This window comes from Drosophila pseudoobscura, chromosome 4 (genome assembly GCF_009870125.1).
Source record: "Drosophila pseudoobscura strain MV-25-SWS-2005 chromosome 4, UCI_Dpse_MV25, whole genome shotgun sequence".
NCBI classification, from domain to species: Eukaryota; Metazoa; Arthropoda; class Insecta; order Diptera; family Drosophilidae; genus Drosophila; species Drosophila pseudoobscura.
In genome coordinates this window covers 4,791,114-4,811,668 of record NC_046681.1, presented here as the reverse complement: position 1 = coordinate 4,811,668, position 20,555 = coordinate 4,791,114, and the positions used below count along the sequence as shown (strand labels likewise).

Sequence of the window (20,555 nt, the reverse complement as noted above, 5' to 3'; positions counted from 1 at the left end):
TGCTGTGATTTTGACCCGAGGCCTGCAATGCAGAGAAGGAAATAATTCCGATAATGAAATGGATTTAAAGACAAGTTTACTTTTTGTATGTCTTCTACATATGTGAAATGCGGAGTCTACTTATAAAGTGCGACCAGATGATCTGGCTTGATTTCCTTTGATTCTGAACCTGAAACATTCAAAGAAATTAATTACCTGCTGCCACATTGAACGTCATTATTGAGTTGTCAACTGCATTATGGACGTTTATGTCACAAAATAACCTTTTTACACCGTTGATTTTACAATATTTTATCTTTTTTTTGTGATTAAATTTGTTTGTGTTTTTGCGCCCGCTGTGGTTGCTTTGGAACGCTTTTTATTGCAACGACAGAAATAAATGGCAACCTTAATGAGTTTTTCACTCAAACAGTAGCGAGCATGCAAACCATCAACAAAGGGCAATTGAAAGAGACAGAGCGGCCAGCCGACCATTTAAATATGGCATAAAAAAGTATTTTGAAAGGATAAACCAAAGGCTAAAAAAAATATTAAAATTCTCCCATAATAAATGCACAAATAATTGTACTCCACAGTCTAGGCCAATTAAGGGGTGTTGATGGGTTAGTGAAGGACAATGGATTGATATCAGATACGTGGCGAATTTCACCATATGACAGAGACCACGCTGATTTATTGTTTCGGCTCAGGCTAGGCCTCCGGCAGCTGCCCCAACTTGTTGCAGCTAACAAAATTAATAATGCACAGCCCCCAATTTGATTTATAAATATTCGTCTTGCCCCCAGGACGCAAACGAAGTGCGGAAAACACGGTCGTCAGAGCGGGCAGTGTGAGGAAAAGAACCCGCAGAAAAAATGGTAATAAATTTTCCATTAAATTTAATTTGCATGGTTTTAGGCGGAATCATCTTCCGTCTGAGCGCTGGCCAGCCCCTGTTTGTGGGTTAAATTTCATTATGCGTGAAAGATGCTTTCCTTATTCCTTTTCTTTTCATTGGATTGTTATTATTAAACTGTTGCAGAGAACACAGAAAAAATTACAGAAAAATCGAAACGTGAATACATTTAGGGAACTTTTTGGTTTGGGTTTTAAGGCGGTCTTAAAGCTGTCCTTGCGTTGCACTTAAGGCTGTCGTCCATCCTCGTGAGTGGAGCTGGTGAGAAAAGGGAGTGGAGTCCATTGCATCCGCATCCTGTCTGCAGCGTTAGGGGTCTGGCATTGTCTTTACCGCCGGCCGTTATGCGGAAAAGGAGCATCGATATTGTCCTTTACTTTTGCTCTCCCATCTTCGGTTCCACTCCTGCGAGCTCTGCTTTTATTGTTATTTCGCCTGCATCATTATTTCAGTTGGCGCCTTGGCACTGCCAGGACTGTAAGAGAGCTCCTTGCCATGCCCTGCCTCCTCTTTTCTGGCTACTGTGGCGGTGTCCTTTGCCATTGTTATGGGGCAAGAGCAAGAGCTGGAGCAGGAGAAGGAGAAGGAGCAGGAGACATTGCTGCCGCACTGGCCTGGCCTGGCCTTGCTGGTGTTGTTGTTATTGTTATTGTTTTTGTCATTGTAGATAAAGATAAATAGTCTCAGATAACGCTCAGTTATTTGCAAACAAATACAATTGCGGTTCATTGATGGCGGTTTCATTTCGCTCCCTGTCCCCCAAAGAGATGCGGTGAAGCAGCAGAATAGAAAGCGGATGGCTGTATGCCCCTTATTCTGCGGTTCCTGAATGGTCTCCCGTTGCCTGTGGTTAGTCTTCTACCGAGGTATCGTCAGCGGACTCCAGAATATTATCGATAAACACCAACTGGTCGAACGTATAATTGATGAACTCTGCATACCACTTTCCAGCATTGCTCAGCCATTTCTAAAAATTGAGATGCTCAAGAGTAGGGCGCACTATGTAACAGTTTTTCATATAAAATCTTACCGCAATCGCCATGGAACTCTCCGGGGACACGCCCCAGAAGCCGTTGGTCACTCCGACAACCAATGCCATCAGGGGCTCGAACTCGTCCTCGTCGACGAGGTACTTGAGGACATTCAGCGCGGTCGACCAACTGATGCGCTTGTTCTTCCAGAGAAACAGAGCATCGCTCACAATTTGCGCCCGATTCAGCACGTGAATGCTCTGGTGGTCCTCCGACAGAGCTTTTGCAATCAGATCCCAGTTCTTCTCGTCGTAGTTAACCCTGTAATAACCCATGGCCTGGACATTGAAGATGATCCAATCGTTCTCGGGAACGAAGACGTCCAGCTTCAGCAGCGGACTGTTGGCCGGAAAGAAGGCCTTCGGTCTGGTGTCACTGAAGTTCTGCTCGCTCTGGATCGTGTACGTCAGGGGAATCCACCAGACCTCCTTCCGGGACTCGTTGAAGGAGAAGTGGTTCTGAATGAGTACCAGGCTAGTATTCCTTATCACATTCACTACCGGATAGCCGTTCTGGAGTATCCATGTGTCCATGATGGCCTTGACGTAAGCGTAATCGGGCAGGGATTTGGCACGGTCACTGGCCTGCTGGATGCTCTCAAAAAACTGATCCGTTGTCGCGCTGGCCAATGCGTACTGGTACAGGTACCGATGGATGGCATCAAGGAAGGTCGTATTTCCCACCATACCCTCCGCCATGTGCAGCACGGACGTTGCCTTCTGGTACGCGTATTTATTGGAAGTGTTCGCTTGTATATCCTTGATGGACACGAATATGCCTCCGCTCTCTGCCTCGTGCATCATGGTCGTCTCTCGATACTTAGCCAGAATCCTGCGACCAAGTCTCGGATACAAATGATCAATGCCCAAAACTTCAAAGTAGCCGGTGAGGCCCTCCTTCAGCCAGACATCAGTCCACCAGGCGACGGTGATCAGGTTGCCGAACCACATGTGAGCTATTTCATGAGAGATTAACTGCAGGGCCTGCAACCTGAAACGGGACGGCTCGGAGATGTCAGGCTCGTCGGTTTGCAGTATTAAGTCGCTGGAGTAGACTACCAGGCCCCAGTTCTCTATGGCATCGGTGGGATACTTTTCCACCGCCAGCTGATCGATTTTGTTGAGGGGGAGGACCATGTCGAGCACTTGCTCAAAGTATTCGAGGAACAAAGGAGCCTTTTGGGAGGCGAATGTCGTGAGCCTGAGCTCGCTGGACTTGGCGCAGGTGCGGATTCGGACGGGAGTTGGACCACCAGTCTGACTGAAAGTGCAGGTTAAGTTGTTAATGGAGAAGGCCAGTAAGTAGGTCGGCATCAGTGGCGTCGTCTCGTGAACCGACCACACGTAGTCCTTCATTTCCTTGCTGTGGGATGTGAAAATAATACTTATAGTAGTAGGAGTCTTTGGATTATCGAATATTTGGTTTACTTACTGGGCCAACACTGATACCACTTTCATTGTGCTGAAGCTCTGGAAGCGCTTGTGGTGGCCCAGGGTCACATTGAAAGTGGCCTTAAGAGCGGGCTCGTCGAAACAGGGCATGGTGTACCTCATGGAGCGGGGCTCAAAGTGGGTGAGCGAGTACCAGCTGGGCACATGAGCGGAAGATGAGAAAGGGTCTTATCGCGAGACTAAGTCGGGGGAGACCTACCTTTTCTGCTGCGACACCACATCCGTGGAGTAGACCAAAAAGTAGCCCCCTCTTCTGTTCTCCGACATTCGTCGACCGAACTCGATATTCAGACTGTAGTACCTACCCTCTTTCAAGTAACTGTCCACTTTTATTATTAGATAGTCCAACTTTCTATTAAAGCTGAACTCCGTAACTTCGTACTTGTTCAGTGTGTTCCATTCCAGAAGCCGGATTTTTCCCAACTTAATGCTGAAGTCATTGGCGTGGAGCACCACCACATCTGTGGACTTGTGGACGAAGAATGAAATGTTCACGGCGCCCTCGTAGCCAAAGGTGGACGAGTTCTCCAGGCGGGTAAGCAACTTCAGATCATAGTGAAAGGGCACCAGCGTCGTTGGCAGTCGGGGGCTGTCGTAGTACGTAGTCTTACCTGCATCAGCACCAAGACATAGGCCTAGAAGGATCAACAGGTAACAGATCGCGACATTTGGTCTGCCGACTCGCGGAACACCAGATGGACATATCGACATTGCTGACTTCTGGTACACATCAAAAGTCAGCAAACACAACAGCTACAGCTGGTATCTGAAACTTTGAGCTGGACGTCGCAAGAATACTGTAACAATTTTAAAAATTCGAAACACATAAATTTGATCAATAATTTGACAACTTAATAATTAACTACTTATAGATCACACCAATCGTTCAGCAAGAGGAGACTTTAAATTGCGTAAGGGGGGAACTCAGATTCCCCAGCCAGTGCCCCTTGACAGTTAAATGGCTAATCCTCCTCATCATAATCCAAAAGTTTATCTTGTAGAAAAGAATTTCTGAAACGTGACAGCTAAGCAAATTACTAAAGGCTTACGGCTTCCGATTGGAGTAGGCCTACGGGGTATGCTCACGCACGTACGAAAATGGCCATCTCTAGCTTGAGCCACAAGTCGCTCTTCAGCTCTCTCAGCCTCGCTGCTTGCGAACTACGAAATTAGCTCTTAGCGATCAATGAGAATAAAGAGAAATGCATTGAAATTACTCTGTGTTTCATTCAGTCTCGCGATTGCCATCAGTGCAGGAGAGATCGCTTGGGCTTTTTTATCTGCCACCCTGTGCCGATCTCCAGGTTGTACCGTCACCAAGGTCCTGGAGGCTGATCGCCGGAGAAACCTCGAAAATGTGCTCCTGCTTTTGACGAGCAGTCGATTGATATTCAACATTTGCTTACTTCGAGTTTTTTGAGTATTGAAGTAGTCAGACAATTGACACGAAATATTATTCGACTTCACAGCCCACTGGTCTGCTGGAGATCATCCAAACAAATATATTTTAAACAGAAAATTGTTGCCTTTGGGTGTGGTAAGAGCACACCTTATTCACAACTCGGTCACGTTTTCAATGGGAGACGCACCGACACCCAGGGCCCAATCAGATGCATCTGCATCCGTCTAATCAATGGAAATGCATCTAAATTGGTACAGTTATCTGAGGCTCGGAGCTCGGGGTTATTTAATGGCCCATTCCCATCCCCCCATTCTCACGGCGTTCCACAATCCGGGGCTTTGCCAGCCATCGGGTTGAGAGAGAGACGCCGGCCAAAAGTAAAAGTTACATTCCCAGATCGCCTAGCAGCGTCTTGACTTACTTTCCGGCTTTCACTTGTGGGCTGGGCTGGCTGAAAGTTGTTCAACTTTTGCGCTACGCTACGTGCGTTTGTCGATTTGCGTATGGCTGTTTCTGTTTTTGTATCTGTGTGGGGCAAGGGGCATAAGGGATTGTGCGTGGCATGTGTGTGTGTGTGCCCTGGGCTGTGCGCCAAAAAGTATGTTAAGCACTTTGGTCTCAGTTTGCCGGCGCACTTTTGGCACACCCGTATCAGGCTTGCGATTTATACGTGCATGTAATATGTGTAATTTATGACTTGACAGGATGTGTGCGCTTAAATTATGTGCAAAATGCTCGCAAAAGCCGCCCGGGCTTTTGGGGCTAAAAAATAAACTTTTCCAGAAAACTTTTTCCGGCCCCCTCCCAAAAAATGTGAGTCCCAAATACTATTGACAGTCCGATATTGGTCTGTTACACTGTGCAACTGCAGATTCCAGCATAATTATGCATATTTACGTGTCACATATCGATTCCCGCTATCGTATTCCAAAGCGCAGTACGGATCAGGTCGTTACTTTGACAGGAGAATGGAAATGGGACGAAAAGTATTACAATTTTGTTTTTGCTATAAAATGTAATGAATGGACTTCGCGAAAGGTTTTTTTTCGATAAGTATTGTCATACATTTACATATATACATATTTTGCAAAGAAACCACCAGAATGGACAATATATAATATTCAATATATTTTATATCGCATGTTAACGTATGCATTAATTTAGAGCAAACGTTAGTTAACCCATTGTCTATTTTGTATGGGGGACTGCTAGCGACTGTTTTACCATAATTCTTTTCTCTAGTGGCTAGGACTGAGTCCACAGATGGCTGTCCATTGGGCCCTTCCCAGAATTTTACAAAGCCCAATCGGATTAAGCCTTATGCCTTTTTGGATATCGCCTGCATCCGCATCCGCACCATCCCCCGCACCATCCCCCGCACCCGCACCAGCACCCTAACACTGTCCCCGCTCTCTCCACGCATTTGTTCATCTCGATCCGGACCCTAAATGAATTTTCATTTCCAATTACTTTACAATTTTGCTTTTGTGTGTGCCTGATGACTTGGCTCCATCCCACACCCGCTACTACTCCCACTGCCACTCCTGTTCCTGCTCTCAGTCAGTCTTTGTCTGCACTCTGCTGGCATTACAATTCGATTTCCTAATTTTCAATTTTACACGTTTGGCAAACACTCGAGTAGAACAACCCAGATCGAAAACAGGACAAGACCCGAGAGCTCAAAGCTGCCAGAGTCCTCATCCACATCCTCATCGCTCCGCCATCCGTATGCAGCGTCGGGCTAGAGAGAGACTTTTGAGAAATTTTAATTAAAATTGAATTTTCTTGCATTTAATTAAAAGCTTAGCTGGCGCGCATGAAAAATGAGAGAAGCCAAAGAAAAACTATTCTCGATGTGGATGCCGATGCCGAAGTGGATGCGGATGAGGATGCGGGTGCGGATGTGGCAGGGCAGAGCACTCGAGCAGAAGAGCCATGCACTCGTTGTTGCACCAGAGATATGAGAATCATCATCGTCAGCTGGCTAAGGCCAGGTCAGGAGCCACCCACACCCATCCGCCTGCAACACTCCTACACTCCTCCACATCCATATGCATCCTTAGCGAAAAAGGAAACGGAGCTGCAAATATTTTTGTCTGTTTGCCCAGGCAAAAGCTCCGGACTAGGCCGACTATCCTCCGCAGCTGTCTGACAGCTCCTGTCAAAATAAGCACCTAATCTCTGTGCAGCAATATTGTTTGACAAGCAAGAAGACTGAGCCCCCTTTACCCCCTCACCCATTATGCTATTTAAAGCTTATGCAATTGATTTCCACCAAAGACAATTGTCCGAAATTTCAAACATTTTGCGGGTCTACGGTTGCCAATAGTCATGCCAATTGGATGTTGCGCTGCGGCAGGCTAATTAAGCTGTGTGCCACAGAATGGTCGAAAATTGTTTATGCCGCAGCATTTTCCAATATTTCCGGCCACGCACATGCATCGCAAATGTTGCACGGAAGCGGTAGTCTCGCAGAAGGCGGCCACACGGAAAGATTCGACAGGCAATTTTTGTCCGGCTTAGCGATAGTTTCTAATTGACCGCAATGAGCCAGGCCAGCCAAGGGTTAAACGTATCACTTAACCACTCGTAGGTACAAAACAAAAACAACAGGCTGAGCAGCCCTTCCAACAAGATAAATCTTAAAGTAACTATTTAGTAACATATACAATTAATTAAAATTAGAAACTATTTATAAAGGAACAAGTCGTCAGAGCTCAACAGACCTCACTCAGGTGTCCTTACTGATTCCGACTAGCACAATCACAAGAAGCTTTCAAGCTGGGAGCCGACTTTCTGATTCCAAGATCTGAATGTAGTGAATGGAACCTGCAAACGTTTTGAAGATATTTTATATCCCTCCCGCTTCACTATTTAATACATATTTAAGAGATTATGGTCATACTTTTTCTACAGTAAGGGTTAGCGACCATTCATCCTCCAGTTTATACAGGAATAGGAACCCGCTTTTACTATTGATGATTCAGTGGAAGATTTGAGCTGTTAATTTTACATTTGGCGGCCCATGCGGATTCTTTGGAAATTCGAAATCTTATTTAAAATGGACCTCCCTGAAGGACGTGCCTGTAGTGCCGACGGGAGACGACCCGACCATACGTGCAAAAAGAGACAACCGTAGTACCGGGCCGTATTCCCCGTTCTGTTTTCCGCTTCTTGGCCTTCCCCGGGATGGTGGACACTGTGGAACAGCGTTGGCGTGGAGTATTTTGTTGGGCTTGCCTTGACGACGAACCATTTCTATAAAAAGTTCGACGATCATGAGCGGGAGACGTTCGAATGAGACCACCGACTCGACGCTCTGATTGTGGCGACTAGATTTGCATACAGAATCAAACATTTCTAGCTCGAGGGCAATGAAAGTGTCTTGCCGCAACACCTTTGACGACCACGAAATCGAGGGATTTCCTGGACAGACTGACAAGATTATACTTCCACTGTCGGCGGCATGCGCTGATTCTGTACAAGGAAGGACACTTCAGAGTAGAGCTGGGCCCATGTTCGCCAAAACGCGGTGGTCCAACACGTTGTCTTCAGTGTTGCCCTGTTCGGTGCAGTGTAAGTGCTTCCTTGTTGGTAATTTTTGGCATTTATCATTTTGTGTCATGCTTTTCTGTTTTCAGCCTAGATTGGACTGGAAGTTCACCGTGAACTTCTAAATTAGATTTATACTTCTTCAAGATGCGATGTATCCTTCGGCGATTATCTTTTACTATTCGAGCACAACGGCGACCCCTTAAATTCTTGTCGACCGATCTCTCATTTTATTCATCGCAACTAGACCAAGTTAATTACAAGTTCTTTTTTGCATCTGCCCTTATCCTCTCATTCCCCGTACCTCAGTGCCCCCACCAGCTGCCCCTGTACATGGTAAGAAAACCAATCAATGCATAGTTAATATTTCTTGGCCATTCTGCGTCAGATAGATAAAATGTTGCACAATTTCCTCCGCTGACCAGCTGGGCAACCAGGCGATCAATGGCCGTCCATCCTCATGCACCACAACGCTATGCTGTGGCTGAAGCCACATAATTGTTTTAAATTTTTCATAAATTCCTCCTCAAAATGTTGCACGATAAAAATGCTTGCCGACTTTAGGGGAGGACTGTAGGTAAATTTTTGACCCGAGACTCCTTGAGATACCGTTACCAGCTACCAGAGAGCACACAGCTCCAGCTATAGCGGTGGCATAAATAGTTTAATATAAAATGCAGACAAAGGCCTGAACCTGGACTGGGCTGCGTTCTGGGGCTGGGTGCTGCTGTTGCTGCTGTTGCTGCTGGGCCCTGGGCTCATCTCATGCCCATGAGAGACCCATGAGATGCATAGTTTGTGCAGCTATCGGAGCACCTCCACCTTCCAGCTTTCCTTTTGTCTTGTGGCAAGAGGGAAAATATTTAATGCACCCACAATATTTTGCTTGGCAGGCAAGTGATAATGCACCCGCCCTGAACTGCAAAAATGGAAAGCGAACCCAGCCCCCATTCATTCTCATGGCCATGGGACCTCGTCTTGGCCATTGGCAGGACAACAAAGGACGACCAAGGGGCGTGCCGCTAGTCGTCAAAGCAGCACAAAGTCTGCTCTACCCTGCTCTTCCCTTTCTGGTTCGCTTTTTATATGCATATTCAACAGTGTGGAAATAATAAAGCCAACTTGTGCCGACAGTTATAGTTGCTTGTACACTTGTCTAGAGACAGTGGAGAGATGCCGGAAACAGGAAGCACTCATTGCCGGCCCAGACTGCTGCCGGGAGCAAAGGAGCCCAGCCGAAGCAAAGCCGGCGCCGATGGAAAACGAGACCTTCGACATTTGACTCCCGTCGTACCCTGTCTCTCTGTCTGTGTCTCTGTCTCTGGACTGCATCTGGCTTTCAATGCATAAAATGTATGGCCCTAAGTGATAATAGCACTCGATGATGTTTTTTATCGTGGGCTTCTCTCTTGCTTGAAGTGTTGGTTTCAAGAAGACTTCTAGCCATGAAATCTAAAATCCACCTGAAACACTACGAAGCAATGATTTGCCTCCCACAAATAGATGCCAAAACAGACCGAGTGGATAAATATTGAAAAAATCTTCTGTGTTTTTTTTTCTTGTTGAATATTTTCGTATTTTTCGCACATTTCATAATTTGAGATTGACATAATTATATTTACATTTTCTCACAAGCAACAACCCAACCCTATTTAACTAATTTGCCATTCGAATCACGCTCCAATCGAACCCATCAAACACTGCATGCTTGTCAAATGAAATTGAAAGTGACATTTATGACACAGACATTGTCATCATCATCATCATCATCAGTGCCAGAGTCAGAGTCTGAATCAGAATCAGGATCAGAGTCGACGTCATTCTGCAGCAAGGCCGCCTTCTGGCATTGATTTGAATTCTGTCAACAATTTCGCAACACGGACGACTGACAACTGCTTAGGTGAGGGCGCAACTGATTTGCCAACTCATTTTGCCGGCAGACAGGAGGAAAATTTAATTGTTGTCAATCTGTGACATGTCCAAATTAGAGCTGCCTGTTGTTTCATTCTGGTTTGTCTGTTGGCAAGCCACAAGTTAATTTCTCAATGTCTGGAAAATATATGAGAATGTCGAGAAAAGCGAAAATAAAAGGTTATCTGTCATCTCTGACTCCCTCCCTCCCTGCATGCTTTCCCTCTGAAGTTCTTTGTCAATGTCAGAGGGGTAACTGCTCTCCTACCTTGTCCAGTATATCCTGCGGCCTATTTCCATGCTTTGACAATGCTTTGTCCCCCTTGTGTGCACTCCCAATTTGCTTTCTTTTCAGCTGCTTTCTTTCTCTGCTCGTCCTCCTTTCCGCATTATTGTCATTTGCGCCATAATTATTTTCCCAACTCCCCATCGTGAAATGCACTGGACGTGAATATCCACCCTTCGTGTGGTTCCCCGGGATGTGGCAACATTTTGCTTGTCACGCGAATGTTTCGTGTCAGATTTTACGCTGCTGCCCGGCTACTTTTCTGCAGGAAATGTATATACTGTTTAAATGTATTTGAACCCATATAGCTTGCCTTTTCCATATTCTACATTTACATTGGTATGTATTCGTGTTTTAGTGGAAAACCGCGTGGCACGTCCAACGTCCACTTGCAGGCAGACTCGCCTGTCCACCGCCAACTGACCCATGATACAACTCATTTTTGCAGGAGAACTTAGTCGAGCTGGATAGCACAGTGGTCTGCAGGTCATTGAAAAGCGATTTTAGACATACTCCCCAAAAATTCATATCTCAATGATTTTTAGTACGATATTGACCAAAACATTATTTTTAGTATATACTACAAAAGGAGAATCATAGTATTTCAGGTTATTTTTAAATCGGCGATATTTTATGTACTATAATATTAATTAAACCATCTATGGTTGTACTTTATGCAGTTCGAGATGCGTTATTCTGAGCGTTGCAAATATCTGGACAAATTTGGCCTTTGTTCCGCTCGGAGACTACGCAGAACCGGGTTGAGACATAAGCAATTTTTGGATTTTTGAAATAAAGATTATGTAATGATTTTTTATGGATCCATTTTCAAATTTTTCAAAGTAATATAATTTTAGGTCGAGCACATAGAAAATATCGAATTTCTAAATCGTTTCTCAGAATTATATATATTTTATAGAATTATAGTAGTATTTATATAAAAAATATTTAGTCCGTATCTGTCGATGGATCTCTGAAGAGAATTTCCTTATAAAGTATTCTCTCATTTTCTAGGATTTTAAGCCACTTTCCGAGCAGCCTTGTACCACAATGCGCCTCTGCTGCACGTTCGGTCGGTCGCATGCTATATTTTTCAATTTGTAAACATATCCTGCGGTGCAGGCGCTGAAAGCCGGACTGAAAGGGAGGCATTAGCAAGCATCTGCCTCTGCCGGCCACGCCCACGTCGGGCTCGGGATGGAATGCATTTCGCTCATTTGTTTGGCGTGTATTTCATGTCAACTTAATGTTTATTAGAAAACGTCTCCTGAAACCCCCGGTCAGGGTCCGGGACCGGACCGGAGAACAAGGAGGCCACTAGACTCGTCCCGAGCTATCCTCCAGCGGCTGGCTGTCAACTGAGGCAACCCTAACCTCCGGCACAGGGAAGCTCATTCATCAGGCACCGGATCCGGATGCCAGCACCCAAAACAGTTTTTAATACACTTTTTTGTGGCTTTTTTTTCGGTAAATGCAAAGCAAAGCAAGATTGAATATACAGGAGTTGCTTTTTGTTGGAGCAGCTGCAGGGTATTTAATCTGTCTCTATCTCCCAGTTATGACAGCTATGACAGTGGAGGAGTTGGCTTTGGAGACCATCGTGGGCAGTCGCCAGGTGGACTCTAACCTTTAACCATGATCTTTAAGACAATTAAAAATAATTCTTAAGTTCTGAATTACGCTCGATTTTGAATATGTACATATAATGTTAATATAGTTTATTAAAAAAACGTACAGATAATTAGCCAGATATGATTGCCAGTGCGAACCCATTAAAATTGTTTCGGTTGCCGAGATAATCATTCTATGCTAAATAAATTAATACACTATTAATTAAATTTCGGATGGTGTAGTGGCAGCGGAGTGACAAAGACCACCAGCAGCGCTCTCACCTATTCATCCTCTGCTTCTTCCATAATATACCGCTCCGAACCGCAGCACAATATTTTAAAGCAGCTAGACATTGTAGCACCGTTTTCTTGTGCAACATTAGTTTTTAACGATTTCTTATTCAGAAGTTTAAATTAATTTATCAGGTTGAAGTGGCCGATGTCAGAATCTCGTAGAGATCTAAAGATCGCCAAACATATAAGCTTATAAACATATAAGTACATATTAGTCCAATAAATAAAGTATATCAACTATACAATTAAACAGTCAGTGTTCTACTTGATCAAGAGCAAGGCACAGCATCAATAAACTGCCTTAAGTATTGGCCTCAACACTAATATGTGGTGCATTTCAAGAATTTAAAATTTACACTTACATTGAATAAGCTTTGGGGGCTCAATAATTACTTATTTTATTCTTCTAGGCGCCTTAGTAGTTGGAGTCGATGCCTCTGTGTCTCAGATCCAGGGCCGCATCACTCATCTGTGTGGATCCACATCTGTGTATGAGCCGGGTGGAATCACTGGACAGGGGACAGGGGACCCGCTGCACCGTCCCGTAGCATTAATGTATCTAACACAAATCAAGCTATTTTTTAGCGGAAGTAAAAGCCCAACCCACTTCTATTGCGCTGATTCTGACACTCGGTTGCACTTACTATTTGGACATTAATTTTATTCAGTACGTTGGGACAATCGTACGGCGCGAAGGCCTTTTTTCACCCAAACCTCTGACGACGCAGTCAAGTATTGCGTACTCTCCAGCAGGTAAAGGCAGGCAAATCCGGCTGATGTAAGGTTCCATTCGGCCCCTCCCCTCCCTCAACCGTTCTTTAGTGGTGCCAGGTTTTCAGAGCAAATATAAGCTAGATTTAAATAAACAAATATATACATATATTATCTATAATATAAGCTAAAACTAAATACACTAAAATACAAATTTGTATTTTTGGGGTATGAGTTTTTTTATATATTTTTTTTATATGCTTATTGCTGTATATCGTCAATTTCTGCATTCTGCTCTTGACTGTTATAGAATTTGTGTTTTTTTAAAATTAAGTTCAAATATTTTTATGGCAAGTTGTGGCATAGTTGTGGCAACATTTTCCTTGTCTGCGCAACCCTATAGCATTTCAAAAGGTGCTAAATTTTATTAAAAAATTATTAACTTAGAAAACAGACCTGATGCTTAACATTGCATTTATCGTTTTTAAATGCAAACTGTTGAGCAATTTTTAGTTTTAGCTTTAACTATATTCATTTGACTGAACCCCGTTACACATCAGAATTTAACAATAGCAAACAGAGCAAGTGGATTAAATAGGTTGTTTCTGCTCGCATATTTTTAGGCCAGTCCATCTTCCCAAAACTTAATAGTATTGTCCTTATTTTATCAATTTCAACCAATAGATTTTTTCGTACGACTTTATACTATCAATGTCTGTGATAGCACGTTGCCAACGTAAAATATATTTAGTTTCTTAAGATCTTCAAAATTATAGGGTTGTCTGAAATTTAACGCAACCAAACCTTGCTCTTATAAAACATACAAAATAAGCTGAATTTTTTTCAAATTTTTTTTCGCAAATTTGATAAGCTAGTTATAAAAATGTTAGATCTTGCCTGAAATTGGGTTAAACTGACAGCACTGCTCCGCGATATTGACTCACGCATTTTCTTTGCCAAAAACCACACGAACTTGGCAGTGGATTCTCGATACACAGAAAAGTTGCGGGCCACAAAATCGCGGGAGTCAGATTCCGATCTGACCCAATGCATGGCTTTGCAGCAATTACAACTATCAGCACCCAGTCATTGCTCGCTCGAGTGATTCGAATTTGATTCAAACAATTCGAGCTCAACAAATCTCCAGCACCATCAGGACGAATATGGGGTCACAGTTAATAGTTCGTGAGAATCTATAGATTCGAAGTATCGTTTGCACCTTGTTTCTTGTACTCGTACTTTATTCCATTCAATAAAAAGTATCACTAGTAAGCAGAAACGTATAGGACATACATATGAGACAAAAAAGCTTCCTTCTAAAAACCAATGTTGCTTTACTCCGTGAAGCAATATAAAAGCTTTTTACATACAAAAATAAAACTATATTCTGTTTTATTTCTGTAAGCTTTGTTATTTGGGGCAAATTAAGTTATATTTTAAGAGAGCTATCTTTCTGTCTTTAAAATATCAAGAGCTCGTATATATAGATTGACTAGCAACTTACTCCCATAGCAAATAAAATATATTATAATTCAACGAACAAAATATTATTATATACTTGAACATTAAAGACAGATTGATAAGAATGTTTTTTATAAAATCTGTGGAAGAAACAAGCAAGAAATAATCGCAATGTATATAAATAAATATATATTCATAATGTGCACTCAAAGAAAAATGATACCCATATTTAAATTAAGGATTCCAGATTTACAGAAAAACAAGTGAAGTGCAACAGAATTAATTAGTATTAAACATACATAAGTGTATTAAAAATCCAAACCTATTTGGATTTGGATTTGGATAAAACTATTTTTATTTATTTTAAAATAAGTTGAATACATAAAATCTGTAGGAAATATATTTAATTTGAACTATGGGTTCGCTCTATTAATCACATTCCATCCAGAGTATTTTCGGTACCATTGGTATACATTTTTAAATCTATGTGAAAATACTACAAGTTCAATTGCTTTTTTCTCTGGTGTATAAATAAAAGGTGTCAAGATGTTGGAGCAGATGAGGGTAATGGTGTATTATTTAACCGAGTCAGTAATTGTCGACAACTGCCTGCGAATCGTTCTGTGGCTCCGTTGGAATTTATTATTCAATTTAAATTGCATCTATTTATTGCATTTCATAGATGCGGATCGGCTGCCTCAGTGATAACCTCACTGATTGATTAAAAATGACGAGTCCTACTGGAAAGTTTGGATCTTTGCTGTTACTATTCGCTTTGATCCTGCTCATTTCCGTTATTTCTGGTAACGACGAAATCGCCTTCTTTCAAAAGATCTCAACAACTACAACCAGGCCAACAACAACGACAACAGCGACAACAACTACAACAAAGCAGCCTGTGACTCAAGAAAAGAAGTGCGGCCTATTTAATGATAAAATCTGTGTTAAGCGCACTGAGTGTGCGGAAACTGTCCGGAACGTTCGAAAGGTAATCATCGATTTAGGAGAGCCGCCTAAAAGCATATGCCACTATCTGGAGACCTGTTGTCTTCCCAAAGATAAGGTGAGGAATACAAATCGAAGTTTTTATCGGTTGTCGTTGACTGCAGTGAGCTCCTTTGTAATTGCAGCTGAAAGTTAGCATCAATCGCGAACATACGGCTGGCAGTAATCAGTGCGGGGTAACAAATGTGGATGGCTTGTACATGACTGTAAAGGGAGGAAGCCTGGTGACTAGCTTCGGAGAGTACCCATGGGTAGTAGCTATATTCGATGTTGGCGCACAGTTTGTCTGCACAGGCACTTTGATTGCCTATAACGTGGTCCTGACAACGGCGAGCTGCGTGGCTGCCGAACAACAGCTGATCGCGAGGGCTGGGGAATGGGATCTGATGACCGAGAATGAGCCTGTTGCCCATGTAAACATCAGCGTCAAAAAATCAATAGTTCACGAGAAATTCAATTGGGAGTCAATGGAATACAACATTGCCTTGTTGATCCTAGAGAGCGCTTTTGATCACCTGCAATACATTACACCCATTTGTTTGCTCGGCATTGACACTGAAGTCTTCTATGAGAAGTGTTTCATCACTGGATGGAGGTCTACCAGGCCTTTGAACCAGCCTAGCCGGAATATAGTCGTCAAGGTTGAAATCGCCATTGACAGTGGGTCTTGCTCACTCAATTCGATCTCGACGGAAATATGTGCCACTGCCAATACCAATCTGCCCATCTATGCCAAAGGAGCACCGCTCATTTGTCCAACCGACAGCAGTATTTACCATATAATTGGCGCCTGGAGTACAAGAACGAATGGTGCAATTCAATTCAGCGATGTCAGGCAATTTGGTCCGTGGATTCGCGAGAAATTAGAGCCTGACGGCATTTTCATTTAGCAGCTTCGATATGGGAATGCGTGTGAGTTAGAATACCTTTACTCTCAAAAAATAAATACAAATAATTGCTGGGAGATATTATCGTAATTATTTATGTAGCATCAAGCACGGGCACATAAGAATAACCTGTTTAAAGCAAGCATTGAAGTACGAACGCCATCGAAGAGTTGAATGGTACGCAACATTTAGAATAATATCAGGGATATTCCACCACATCATGGCTACCATTCAATGGGTCTTTCGTTTGGCAGCTTTAAATCATGGTAATTACATTAAGCGGAATATTCTGCTCTCTGCACTTATTTTCCCGTTCCAGGCAACATCACAACCGCATGTGGCGAAATTAACGCCAACGAAGCGCATTACGGTGCGGCATCCTGGACTCCTCCCAACCCGCTCACAGCCTTACGGATGCCGGAATGTGCGACTGACTCCTTACACAATCGCCCCCCGCAGATAGGCACCCGCCGAGGCATTTCAATTTTTTACTCCCCTTCACCCGCTGCCGACGCACACACAAATGTTTATACATTAGGAACATTTGTGCGAATGCCTCCGCGTCGTTGCTCGGCGCTCGACATCGTCACAGGTGCTGATTATATTGAAAATTATTAGTGAAACATTGCAACAGCAACAGTAGAGGCGGCGCCAGCGGCAGAGGCAGCGGCAGCGGCAGCGGCAGCAGACTCCTGTGGAGTTGTTGGTGAGTCAACGGGAACGAGTCGGCTCGGGCCTGCTTGGGCGCTGCATGTGGGCTATAAAAATTGATTGCATACTTTGCGGCGCGCCAAATGTACTTTGACTGGGACGACTCTTTGCGACTTTGTGGCCATGTGTGTGTATGTAGGTGTATGCTAGTTATCGTAATGGGTAAAGCTCTATTCCGAGCAAGTTTATAAAGAATATTCTACAAAGATTTTCTCATTGCAGATAGATCTTTGCATACTCGTATGAGAGATTTAAGTATGGCATCTTTTCTGCTGATAAGAATAATTATAGAGGCAATACATGTACATACATACATATGTATGAGCTTTATTTTACTTTATGTAGCTCCTCTATAATAAACAACTACATTTTCTAGCACATGAGGAGCCAACTAGTTTGTAGTTGACTTCATTGCTGTAATCGACAATAATTTGAAAGCAGATGATGTGCACACAATAAAGTGTCAAATATCAGCACACATCATCGCATCGGGAGGCCGTCATTTCTACTGCAGAGTCGCTGAGAGCTTCGACAAGGATAGGAAGGGGAATGAAATAAATAAACCCCAAACGTGAGCAGTGCCAAGATGCGTACAGCTGAAAAATTAAAAAAACAAAAATTTACCAAAATTGATTGAGCGCATGAAACAGGGAACAGAAACAGAACCTGGGGAATCGGGGAGCAGAGATGAAATACCATAGGACAGAGACAACGTTGAAATGTTAACGCTTTTCAGCCCCTGGAGGCAGCTTCTTTCCGACGCGTCGATGACATTTTTTTCCTAACTTTATCAGACAATTTTTCACCTTTAAATTATTTGGGACGTTGACTTTTTATTGTCTTACCCTCGAGACGAGCTTTATTGCTGTTGACACGCAATCTAATCTATTTTCCTTTTTCGACGCCGTATGTATACTCACGTCTACTGATGCAGAGTTTGGGCTGAAGAAGATAGGTTGCAAAATTGTATCACACCATTTGTATAAGCTGCCAAGTATGATTTTTATAGGATATCAGCAAAAAATGATCAACTTTAAGTTCTGTTTCTCAGTAGCTTTGTTCGACTTGTTTTGAAATGGATTCAATTCATTGAAATTGTCAAGAAACACTCAGAACACAGCAGAACACATATTCATCAATAAAAACCACTCAACACAAAACATGTTTAGCGATAATTTGCTCTACTCTTCTTTTGGTAAGATCAGCCGAACACATATGGATCTGTCGGATGAGTAAGTTCAGGAAAATAAAACAGAGATCAATGTCCAAATGATAACATCTGAACCCCCAGAGATCTCGGCCAGGAAGATGAAAGCGAGTCTCAGTTATTGCAAGTGAAGATGTCAAGGTGAGTGCAGATGAAAAGTAAATTAATAATCGATCTCAGCGACACAACATCGACTTTAAGGACATCCATGTTCATACTGGACTACAAGCAGTTCATCGCAGCCCGTCGCATTCAGTCCCTCTGGCGTGGTTATCGAATACGAAAGTTGCACCATCTGCGCTGGCATGCAGCCATCACCATTCAGCGGTGGTGGCGCGGCTTTCGGGTTCGCAGCCGCATGGCAATGGACATCGAGAAGCGCCTTCAAGACACCCTTGTCGAGCACTACCATCGGTCGGCTATCAAGATCCAGTCTCTTTTCCGGGGCTGGTCTATCAGGAACACCGTGCATGACGCGAACATTCTGCGCCGGATGCAGATCAGGGCCGTCGAGGACCTGCTACACTGCTTGGCCTTCCAGCTGCACCACCTAAAACATACGCACGAGATACCGGGTGTCTACTCGATGCGCCAGTCCGAGTGAGTGTCTTGGAATACTTCGCCACTTTCCTCTTATTCTCCTGTAACCCCTTCCAGCTGCCTGTCGCAAGTAGAGATGATAATGGGGAGCATGGTGTTCCGCTTCTGGAACGGAAGCGTGCGCGGTTTGCTGGCACGACGCACAGCCCAGGTTGAGGAGCGACGCCGGATGTTCCAGAAATCGGAATACATGACTGCCATCCCCTATGACGGACCCAATTTCGATTTGGCGTGCACTTCGCATTACGAGCACTCGCTGCCAGCTAAAGCGAACATGGACAATCGCATGTTCAAGATCACTAATGAGTACGAGAAGTCCCTGGTAGATCCGACTGTGCACGAAATCCAGCAGAATCAAGCCAAGCGTGAGTGATCCTTAAACGTTTTATTCGGCTCTCTCTATATCTGTGTTCCTCCTCCTGGATTTCCTTAGGCAAACGTGAAATGTTCCTGGATCAGGTTCGAGCTCAACAGATGGCAAAGAAGCAGAGCTTTTGCGAATATGTCATCCAGAGTATGCGCAAATGGAAGGTCTGGGATGGAGAAGAAATCGTCCTCAGAAACGACATATTTCGAGATGCGGAAAATCTGAAGAAATTTTTTAACGATGCGGGTTACCTTCTGGAAAATTTTATAACATGTCACTGTAAGCTGGACGCTTTACCTGAGGGCCAGTGTAATCCACAATTGGTAACCCCTATCGAATAAATTATGAGTAGCCATTGTAGGAATTCTTTAAGTATTCCCGTCAAGCAGATTTTCAGTGCGTTTGGCAGCTTTTCATTTCGAGTAGCTAGCCCTTCAGGTTGTAGCCGGGACCATGTGCATTTGACTGTTAACTAATTAGAATCCATTTATTCACCGTTGTTTCCGGAATTTCTGCTCTTTTTCTGCACTGACATTTTTCTCGTCCACATCCACCCGCATCTTGGAAAGGCAGCAACATTTTTCTTGGAAGCATTTTCCTTTGTTTTCAGAAGACATTTAATTTATTTTGCCCTTGGCCAGAAAAATACCCACATGCGACATACAAGAACAATTTGTGGGCTGCGTGGCAAATCCTGGCATGCTTACCTATAAATATTTGACATGGCTACAATAGCTCTCTCCTCGATCTGGAGACGTGGCAGTCACACAACCCAACCAGCCCAACGGAGCTGAACCCACGGGAACTTGTGGCATACGTGCAGGAGCATTATCCACATACTTGAAACGAGCCATCTACTGCCCCTGGTTCGGTTCCCCAATCCTCCTACTACGTGACCACAGTCTGGGTCTGATCCGGGTCCGGGTTGGTGGTGGCACTGCCAAATTAGATTTGCCTATAATTAATATGCACGATATGTGGCGCTAAGTTGTGTGAAAATTACTTGGGCGTTGACGTGACGGAGCGTGGTTCGTGTGGAACGCGAAAAGAAAAACCACTACCATGCATTAGCATTAGCCCGTGCCAATTCCAGCTGAGCTGGATCTGCGCGAGTCTTGCGGCAATTGTTATTTGATTACAATTTTCTCCCCGTAAGTATTTCGTAATTAGTTGT

General features: G+C 43.7%; 3 protein-coding genes across 4 annotated transcripts; 2 read left to right on the top strand and 1 right to left on the bottom strand.

The window, feature by feature from the left end:
* Positions 1-982: 982 nt before the first annotated feature.
* Positions 983-4,219, bottom strand: LOC4816294 (thyrotropin-releasing hormone-degrading ectoenzyme). 2 transcript variants are annotated; one of them, XM_015181277.2, is made up of 5 exons: positions 3,989-4,128; positions 3,577-3,920; positions 3,358-3,513; positions 1,926-3,288; positions 983-1,862 (listed from the first exon to the last, which is right to left on the bottom strand). In XM_015181277.2, the coding sequence occupies exons 1-5, from the start codon at positions 3,992-3,994 to the stop codon at positions 1,746-1,748; spliced, it is 1,986 nt and encodes a 661-aa protein (XP_015036763.2). In that variant the 5' UTR covers positions 3,995-4,128; the 3' UTR covers positions 983-1,745. The 2 variants fall into 2 exon arrangements, with proteins under 2 accessions (XP_015036763.2, XP_001356176.3); XM_001356140.4 differs by having other exon boundaries at positions 3,577-4,219.
* A 10,976-nt stretch (positions 4,220-15,195) lies between these two features.
* Positions 15,196-17,113, top strand: LOC26532078 (phenoloxidase-activating factor 2-like). The gene is made up of 3 exons (XM_015181279.2): positions 15,196-15,667; positions 15,735-16,521; positions 16,599-17,113. Exons 1-2 carry the CDS (start codon positions 15,332-15,334, stop codon positions 16,497-16,499), a joined length of 1,101 nt encoding a protein of 366 aa, XP_015036765.2. The 5' UTR covers positions 15,196-15,331; the 3' UTR covers positions 16,500-16,521; positions 16,599-17,113.
* Positions 17,114-18,253: 1,140 nt separating this feature from the next.
* On the top strand, positions 18,254-19,745 carry LOC6902671 (uncharacterized). Its single transcript, XM_002133151.3, has 5 exons — positions 18,254-18,439; positions 18,499-18,555; positions 18,616-19,014; positions 19,072-19,379; positions 19,448-19,745. The coding sequence occupies exons 1-5, from the start codon at positions 18,369-18,371 to the stop codon at positions 19,720-19,722; spliced, it is 1,110 nt and encodes a 369-aa protein (XP_002133187.3). The 5' UTR covers positions 18,254-18,368; the 3' UTR covers positions 19,723-19,745.
* The last annotated feature ends 810 nt before the right edge of the window (positions 19,746-20,555 follow it).

What these genes read in the sequence shown, in the direction of transcription:
- LOC4816294 (XM_001356140.4), bottom strand. Translation starts at nt 4,088, where the DNA reads ATGTCGATATGTCCATCTGGTGTTCCGCGAGTCGGCAGACCAAATGTC. An exon ending in GTGGTGTCGCAGCAGAAAAG is followed by an intron (nt 3,514 to 3,576) that starts GTAGGTCTCCCC and finishes TCATGTGCCCAG; the next exon opens with CTGGTACTCGCTCACCCACT. An exon ending in GTGGTATCAGTGTTGGCCCA is followed by an intron (nt 3,289 to 3,357) that starts GTAAGTAAACCA and finishes CACATCCCACAG; the next exon opens with CAAGGAAATGAAGGACTACG.
- LOC26532078 (XM_015181279.2), top strand. Translation starts at nt 15,332, where the DNA reads ATGACGAGTCCTACTGGAAAGTTTGGATCTTTGCTGTTACTATTCGCT. An exon ending in GTTGTCTTCCCAAAGATAAG is followed by an intron (nt 15,668 to 15,734) that starts GTGAGGAATACA and finishes TTGTAATTGCAG; the next exon opens with CTGAAAGTTAGCATCAATCG.
- LOC6902671 (XM_002133151.3), top strand. Translation starts at nt 18,369, where the DNA reads ATGTTTAGCGATAATTTGCTCTACTCTTCTTTTGGTAAGATCAGCCGA. An exon ending in TTGCAAGTGAAGATGTCAAG is followed by an intron (nt 18,556 to 18,615) that starts GTGAGTGCAGAT and finishes ATCGACTTTAAG; the next exon opens with GACATCCATGTTCATACTGG. An exon ending in CCAGCAGAATCAAGCCAAGC is followed by an intron (nt 19,380 to 19,447) that starts GTGAGTGATCCT and finishes GGATTTCCTTAG; the next exon opens with GCAAACGTGAAATGTTCCTG.